Source organism: Chiloscyllium plagiosum, chromosome 13 (assembly GCF_004010195.1).
Source record: "Chiloscyllium plagiosum isolate BGI_BamShark_2017 chromosome 13, ASM401019v2, whole genome shotgun sequence".
Classification (NCBI taxonomy): domain Eukaryota; kingdom Metazoa; phylum Chordata; class Chondrichthyes; order Orectolobiformes; family Hemiscylliidae; genus Chiloscyllium; species Chiloscyllium plagiosum.
This window is the reverse complement of record NC_057722.1, coordinates 55,306,623-55,315,297: the sequence shown is the minus strand read 5'-3', so window position 1 is coordinate 55,315,297 and position 8,675 is coordinate 55,306,623. Positions and strand designations below refer to the sequence as shown.

The 8,675-nt window shown below is 40.1% G+C and overlaps 1 protein-coding gene across 1 annotated transcript in view; it reads left to right on the top strand.

The window, feature by feature from the left end:
* Positions 1–8,675, top strand: part of daw1 (dynein assembly factor with WDR repeat domains 1) — a 73,016-nt gene that overhangs the window by 17,986 nt on the left and 46,355 nt on the right. The window contains exon 5 of the mRNA XM_043702958.1: positions 5,427–5,549. Coding sequence (XP_043558893.1) covers positions 5,427–5,549 — 123 coding nt within the window. The remainder of the gene's footprint in view (positions 1–5,426; positions 5,550–8,675) is intronic.

The window sequence follows — 8,675 nt, the reverse complement described above, 5'->3', positions numbered from 1 at the left end:
ATGCGTTGGAGGGCATCTTTGACCACGTGGGAAGGGAAATTGCGGTCTCGAGAGAAGGAGGCCATCTGGTGTGTTCTATGGTGGAACTGGTCCTCCTGGGAGCAGATCCGGCGGAGGCGGAGGAATTGGGAATACGGGATGGCATTTTTGCAAGAGGTAGGGTGGGAAGAGGTGTAATCCAGGTAGCTGTGGGAGTCGGTGGGTTTGTAGAAGATGTCAGTGTCAAGTCGGTCGTCACTGATGGAGATGGAGAGGTCCAGGAAGGGGAGGGAGGTGTCAGAGATGGTCCAGGTAAATTTAAGGTGAGGGTGGAATGTGTTGGTGAAGTTGATGAATTGCTCAACTTCCTCGCGGGAGCACGAGGTGGCGCCAATGCAGTCATCAATGTAGCGGAGGAAGAGGTGGGGAGTGGTGCCGGTGTAATTACTGAAGATCGACTGTTCTACGTAGCCAGCAAAGAGACAGGCATAGCTGGGCCCCATACGTGTGCCCATGGCTGCCCTACCTGCACTCTTCAGATACCCATTGTTCCTGAATATGTTGTATAGGTGTTTTTCCTTAGCTTCTCATAGTTCCTGGATGCTGCAGTGTGTTGTGGCTTGTTTAAATAATGTCCTGATGCAGCTCCATTTGTGGGTATTGGGATGATTCCTTCTGTAGTTGAGTATCTGGTCAGTGTATGTGGCTTTCCTGTAGATGGTAGTCTGAAGCTCTCCATTGGCTTTCATTCCTTATGAGGTTGCCATCAAGGTCATTGTTTTTGCTTTTAAGTGCCATGGGGCACTGAGTATACAAGTTGGCAAGTCATGTTACAGCTGTTAAAAAACTTTAGCTAGGCCATATTTGGAGTATTATGTGCAGTCTGGTCACCGCAAAGGATATGGAAGCTTTGGGGAGAGTGCAAAAGAGGTTTATCAGGATGTTGCCTGGACTGCAGTGTATTAGTATGAGAAGTTAGACACAAAGTTGAAGGGCTCATGCCCGAAACGTCGATTCTTCTGCTCCTTGGATGCTGCCTGACCTGCTGTGCTTTTCCAGCAACACATTTTCAGCTCTGATCTCCAGCATCTGCAGTCCTCACTTTCTCCTGAGAAGTTAGTCAAACTTGGATTGTTTTCACTCGAGTGTTGGAGGCTGAGGGCAACTTGAAAGAAGTACATAAAATTATGATTAGGTTGGATAACTGGAATCTTTTTTCCAAGATGGAAATGTTAATTATTAGGTGGAATGCATTCAGTGTGAGATGAGGAAAGTTTGAACAAAATGTGCAAGGCAGGTTTTTTGCACAGAGGGTGGTAGGTGTCTGGAACATACGACAAGGGGAGGTAGTAGAGGCAGAAGCTTTTAAGTTGCATTTAGACAGGCACATGTACAGGCAGGGAATAAAGGTATAGAGGGCATGGTCAGGCAAATCGGATCAGTTTAGAATGGCATCATGGTCGGTGTAGATATGGTGGGCTGAAGAACTTGTTCCTGTGCTGTACAGTACAATATAAGACTGATTTCTGAGTGCTTCTGGCATTATTTCAGACTTTGATTTCCAGAATCCATATTACTATAGCTTGTTTTATGAACATTCAACTTTCATTAGAACACCAATGTTTAGAAAAAAATTACAGATGCAATCTTTATTGTTGCATTTGCATGTGAAAGACATTGTAAATTTGAAGGTGGTTTGAGTTTGTAGTGGATGTTGAGATCAGAGTTCATATTTAAGGTAAACTGTTATTAGTTAATTAACTCTGGAATCCAACTTTATTCTAGACTTCTAACTTGGGTGAGTTTGCTGCCACAAGTGTAGCAGATTGCAATAATATTTTAATAGTTCAATCGATGTTACAAACACATAATTAGAATTACACATTACTGTTCCAAGAAACAGTGGAAGTTCAATGCCAGACTGTGAAAGTTCATTATCTTTCTCAGTCATTTGGATAATTCAAACTGAGTTCAAATTTAGTTAGATGCATTTACAATGGAAAAAGAACATACATTTTATAGACAGCATTAAGCTCTGTTTATCAAATTGCACTTCAGTCTGTACAAAATTAATGATCTTTACGTTTCTTACAAGTAAAACGGATTAGGAAACCAGAATAAGCAAGTGAATGAGACCTCCAAACAGCCAGGTTACATCACTTTATTGGAAATCAGATAAAATCAACTCTCACTCCACATAAACTTTAAATTGAGATTGTTATGATCAGACCCTAGGCAAAGTTACAGAAGTTCTTATGGTTCCAGATGGATAATACAAATTGTTAAGATCCCAGTGAGGACGAGCTGGCTCCCCTTCATTATTTACCCATCCCCTCGATCGGTCAAAAAGGATCCCTTTCCTTGTAGATACTTTTCGCTCAGACCAAATGCATTTATATTTTAAAAGGAGCTAATTTGCGTAAGTTTTCTTCAGTTAATAAGTGTGAGTAGATTAGTTTTTAAATGTGAAAAGGGAAAATAATGTAACACCCATATACAGATTAAGAATAAGAAGTGAGTTTTGTCTAGGGTGTTCATGAAGAGTAGATAGTAGAACATTGATTATTAAGAGGTCAATTTTGAAATTCTTGTCTTAGTTAGTTTAAATCTTTTTGATGATGATTGTCTGGCAGTACTCAGGGCAAGAGAGTCCTTTTGTAATGAGAATAAAGAACTGCAGATGCTGGAGATCTGAAACAAAAACAGAAATTGCTGATAACACTCAGCAGGTCTGACAGCAACTGTGGGAAGAAAGCTTGGTTAATGTTCTCAAAACGTTAACTCTGCTTTCGTCCTACTATTGCTGCCAGACCTACTGAGTTTCGCCAGCAATTTCTGTTTTTGTTTGAGTCCTTCTGCTGTCTTATCTTCTTTTGACTGGCTTATTAGGTAACTAACTTCTAGCACTTGGAATGACAAAGTCCTTTTGCAGGCAATGCAAGGGTGACTGGTAAGTGATTCTTCCACTGTAATCTTCACAGCACACTAATGCTTGAACTGAGGCTAGTATTCACAGGTACGTCAGTTCACCAGCACATTTTGTTTCACTAGCACACACAGATCAGCATTGTAGTCAGTTTTAAATCTTTTTTTGTATATTTCTAGAAGGGTAAAACACAAAAAATGTGTGTGAAAGGTGGCTTTCTGCTGAGAAAGGAGTGATAGTCTCCTCATTGAGGCTTCCTGCTATGTCACTCTATTTGATGTTTTGACCTGATATTCTACAGGACTTTATCATGCAGCATTGAATTTATATATGCAGTCTTCTTTTTAAATCTGTAATAGTCCTCTTTTTTTTTTGAAAATGCATTTTACAAATAATTACAAATAGAATGAGAGCTCCTCCTAAACTTAGGTACTTTGTTAAAAATTCCAAATGTATACTATCTCAATGGATAATCTTTTCTGTGATTTTGTTTTCAGTGCATATGGTAAAAAAAATATTGCTGGTGATGACAAATAGCTTTACTTTAAGATTACAAATTCTGTAAGCAAACATTGAATTAAAATGTTTCCTTTATATTTGATAAGGCCATAATCAACTTCTAGATTTTGTCAAAAAAACTATAAAAGCCAAGAATAATGATGAGTAACTGTTACAAAAAAAAAAGAAAGACTCTATTTCTTACTTCATGGAGTATTGGCAACTGCACTTCAGGAAGTTAAAAACCACACAACACCAGGTTATATAGTCCAACAGGTTTAATTGGAAGCACACTAGCTTTCGGAGCGACGCTCCTTCATCAGGTGATAGTGGAGGGCTCGATCGTAACACAGAATTTATAGCAAAAATTTACAGTGTGATGTAACTGAAATTATACATTGAAAAATTGATTGTCTGTTAAGCCTTTCATCTGTTAGAATACAGTGATAGTTTCACTTCTTTCATGTGTAAATCACAAAACCTTTTTTTAAAAGTTGCATTCTCGGGTTAGCTGTTAACAATGGTGATAGCTGGACAATATGTTGAAGGTGTTGGCCCCCTGTGTTCTCTGCCTATGCCATGATGTTTAGATTGATTCTAATCTAAAAAGTGAGATAACAGAGTTTTACATAAATTCATGCAGTTTTTGAGCTCAGAGTTCTTCATGAATGCATGCAGTTTTTGAGCAAAGTACAATGTAACTCTGCAAGTACAAATTCACCCCACAAAATATATGTGTGCATGTGGGTCTTTGTCTGTGTGTGTGTGTGTGTGTGTGTGTGTGTGTGTGTCTGTCTGTCTGTCTGGGGTGGGGGTTGTGAGTGTGAGAAAGTGTATATGTGTGTAGTGAGTGCAGAGTGTCTTAAGTCTGTGAGGGGGTGCATGTGTGAGTGTGTGTGTCTATAAGAGTATGTGTGGGTATCTGTGTGCGCGTCTGTGTGTACCTGTGTCCGTGTGTATGAGAGTGTGTATGTGTAGGAATATCTGTGTGTGTGTGTGTAGTGCAATGGTGATCACCTGTAATGTGACATGAACCCAAGATCCTGGTTGAGGCCCTCCCTATGGGTACCGAACTTAGCTATCAGCCTCTGCTCAGCCACTTTACTCTGCTGCCTGTCCCAAAGTCCACCTTGGAAGATGGTCACCCGAAGGTCCGAGGCTGAATGTCCTGGACCACTGAAGTGTTCCCCAACTGGGAGGGAACCTTCCTGTCTGTTGATTGTTGTGCGGTGCCCATTCATCCATTGTCGTAGCCTTTGCTTGGTTTATCCGTTGTCGTAGCCTTTGCTCGGAGGGCAATCAATTTTTCAATGTATAATTTCAGTTACATCACATTGCAAATTTTTGCTATAAATTCTGTGTTACGATCGAGCCCTCCACTATCACCTGATGAAGAGGCGTCGCTCCGAAAGCTAGTGTGCTTCCAATTAAACCTGTTGGACTATAACCTGGTGTTGTGTGATTTTTAACTTTGTACACCCCAGTCCAACACCGGCATCTCCAAATCATGATACTTCAGGAAGATACTGAGATATTAGAAAACATGCAATGCAGTTTCACTAAGACACAGCCATGTCTGAGGATATACAGATTAGAATAAAAAAACTGAAAAATGTTTCTCTCCTTCATTCAGCCAACACAGGGTTGGAGAGAATATTGTAAAATTGTTTAAACTGAATGGACAAGATGCAGAGCAGCAAACTGTTTCTACTAGCTGATGGTTAAAAATGAGGGGCTTTAAATATTAAAACTACAGAGGAGAAACAGAAACCTGCTTGCACAGAAAATTTCGCATGTGGATTCATTGTTTACAGATTAATGGCCTGTGCCGAATCTAAGTTATTGTTTAAGATTAGGTCAGATTGGTAGAAGAAGGAATATCAGAACAGGGCGGTTAAATACTCATGTATAGATAAAACACTGACAATGGCTGGCTGGTCTGTTTCTGTATCGTAAATTCTATGGATTTCAAAATGTCTTATTAAACAATTGGCAAAATTAATAGTTCCTTTGCCTATGTTAGCTTTATTACAGGAAGCTATGACAGGACTTGCAAAGTGTGGGATACTGCATCAGGAGAAGAGCTGCATACACTTGAGGGACACAGGAATGTGGTCTACGCTATTGCTTTCAACAATCCTTATGGGTGAGAAAATGAATTGCATTATTGATTGCAAATATTTGTTATTAAATCTGTAATAGTGATTTCCTGAGTTTTATTGGAAATTACAGTTACATTATTAAGTTATGATTTGGTGGTGCCGGTGTTGGATTGGCATGTACAAAGTTAACAATCATACAACACCAGGTTATAGTCCAACAGGTTTATTTGGAAGCACTAGCTTTCGGATCGCTGCTTCTTCATCAGCAGCACAACTACCTGATGAAGGAGCAGTGCTCCGAAAGCTAGTACTTCCAAATAAACCTGTTGGAGTATAATCTGCTGTTGTGTGATTTTTAACTTAGTATAAAGGTAATGAACATATATACACATCTTGAATTGTATATGTCTGTTCAGCATCTTTGCAATGCTTCAAGTTTAGAGAATTTTACTTATATAAAATTTAAAATATGCAATTGTCTATACATTGTGCATATCAAATTTTTAAGTTCCCTACTAATTTTATGTTAAACTCTTCTTTAAGCTATGTATTTGGAGCTACAGAATTCATATATAGAAACTTTATAAAATGCATATGAATACAATGTGATTATCTTAAACATAGTAATGTTGTTGTTGAAGAAAAATGCAGAAGTTTTTAAATAAACGGGTTATGTCTTCAAATAGCCAATATTCATATAACTGAACTATGAGATTTAGAGCTAGCAAAGCCTTCCATCTTTCTGTTGCTCAAATTAATTTTGATGAATCCCGAACTTCCAGCATCCTAGGGTTTACCATTAACCAAAATTTGAACTGAACCAGCTATTAGTGTGAGTATGGGAGCAGGTCAGAAACTAGGAATCCTGCAGTTCTGACTCCCCAAAGCCTGTCCACCTCTATCAGGCACAAGTCTGGAGTATGATAGAAGATTTCCACTTTCTGAACGAATGCAATGTTAACAACAGCCAAGATGCTTGATACCATGCAGAACCCAGCTTGCTTGGTTAATTCCACATCCACAAACATTCGCTCCGTCCGCCATTAAAACACAGTTGTAGAAGTGTGTAGAAGAATCTACAAATTCATCAAGGCTCCTCAGACTGTACATTCAAACGTATGGCCATTGCCATTTCGAAGGATATCGGAGCAGTATTACCTGCAAGTTTCTCTCTATGCGTTTCACCATCCTATCTTGGAAATATATCACTGTTCCTTCAATCTCGCCGGGTCAAAGTCCTGGAACGCCCTTTCCAACAGCATTATGGGTGTATGTGTATCAAATGGCCTGTAGCAGTTTAAAAGCATGGCTCACTACTACCTTCTCATAGTAATTAAGGCTCTGCAATAAATACTGGCCTTAACAGTGAAGCTCACATCCTTGAACGAATAGAAAAATCCTTGCATAATAATCTTTGTTGTCCAAATTCCAGTATAAGAATAGCAAAAAAAAACTCTAGTTAAAGTTTAGAGCCGACAAGATTTTATATTATAGCCCTGCGAGAGGTGGTGCTGCAGAAACCCAGAATTCAAAATAGATTATTAGACTGTTTCCAACCACTTCCCGTGCAGTTCATGCACTGTGCCATGATTGTATGAGTAATAGTGCACTGAACGTATGCAGAGTGGACAGATTATTTAGTCAACCAGTATCTAATGCTGTTTTGTGCATGGCCTGCCATTTTGGATCTTACAGGTTTTTGTTAATACCCTCTTGTAATCTCTCTCACTTAAACATTCATTTGACTGAATGAAAGCTCATCCATTAGTGCTATCTGACGAAGTGCTTTAGACTTTGCTATAACATGTGAGTGGAAGTACAGTATTCAATTTGTTTGAGGTCTTTATTTAAAAAATAAATGATATTGAAATATGTATACATCAGATAACTATATCATATTGACAAAAAAATCGATCTCATAAGCCCAGTGTCAGCTTCTATGGCAGCGCAGATTTTGGGTGGCTTCTGCTGTGCGAGCTGATAAATTGGTCACCAGAGGCAGCTACCTGGCTGGATTCACAAGCACTCTCATGGACTTGGTTACCAACCACGCTTATGTTGGAAAGGACAAGCTTTAAAGCTAAGTGCAAATCCATGTGCCAAGTTGATGTTGGATTCCTCCATGCTCTTTGACAGTGACAACAAGCCAGCAAATGTATCAAAACATCTGTGTTTGTGTGTGTGAGTGAGTGTGTGTGTTTGCGGGTTCTCCAGCTTTCTCCTGTATCACCCTCCTTTGAAGTCCTGACTTGTATCCTCTGCTGCAGAAACTGTGTCTTTGTACCCCTGGTGAACTGGGCATGAGGCTTCCTATACATGAATGCACGAAGCCTATACATGAATGCACGAAGCATTAGACATAAGATGGATGAGCTTGAGGCTCTTTTGGAAATTGGCAGATATGATATTGTGGGGATAGGGCCTGGGAAATGAATATTCAAGGATACATGTGCTATCGTAAGGACAGACTGACGGGCAGAGGGGGTGAGTGGCCTTGTTGGTAAGGAACGATATTCAGTCCCTTGCGTGGGGGGACCTAGAGTCAGGGGATGTAGAGTCAGTGTGGATAGAGCTTCGAAATACTTAGGGTAAAAAGACCCTCTTGGGAGTCATCTACAGGCCCCCAAACAGTAGTCTGGATGTTGGATGTAAGTTAAATCAGGAGCTGAAATTGGCCTGTCGCAAAGATGTCGCTACAGTTGTTATGGGGGATTTTAACATGCAGGTAGACTAGGAGAATCAGGATGGTATTGGGCCTCAAGAAAGAGACTTTGTGGAGTGCCTCAGAGATGGATTCTTAGAGCAGCTGGTGCTGGAGCCGACCAGGGAGAAGGCAATTCTGGATCTGGTATTGTGTAACGAACCAAGGGTACAGTCGGAAGTGACAGTACTTCTGTTGAATGAAGGGAACTATGGAGCTATGAGGGAGGAACTGGCCAAAGTTCAATGGTGCAATACTTTAGCAGGGATGAGCGTGGAGGAACAATGGCGGATATTTCTGTGTATAATGCAGAAGTTGCAGGATCAGTTCATTCCTAAAAGGAAGAAAGATCCCAGGAGGAGGCATGGGCGGCCGTGGCTGACGAGGGAAGTAAAGAAACATATAAAGTTAAAAGAGAAAAAGTATAACATAGCTAAGATAAGTGGGAAAACGGAGGACTGGGAAGCTT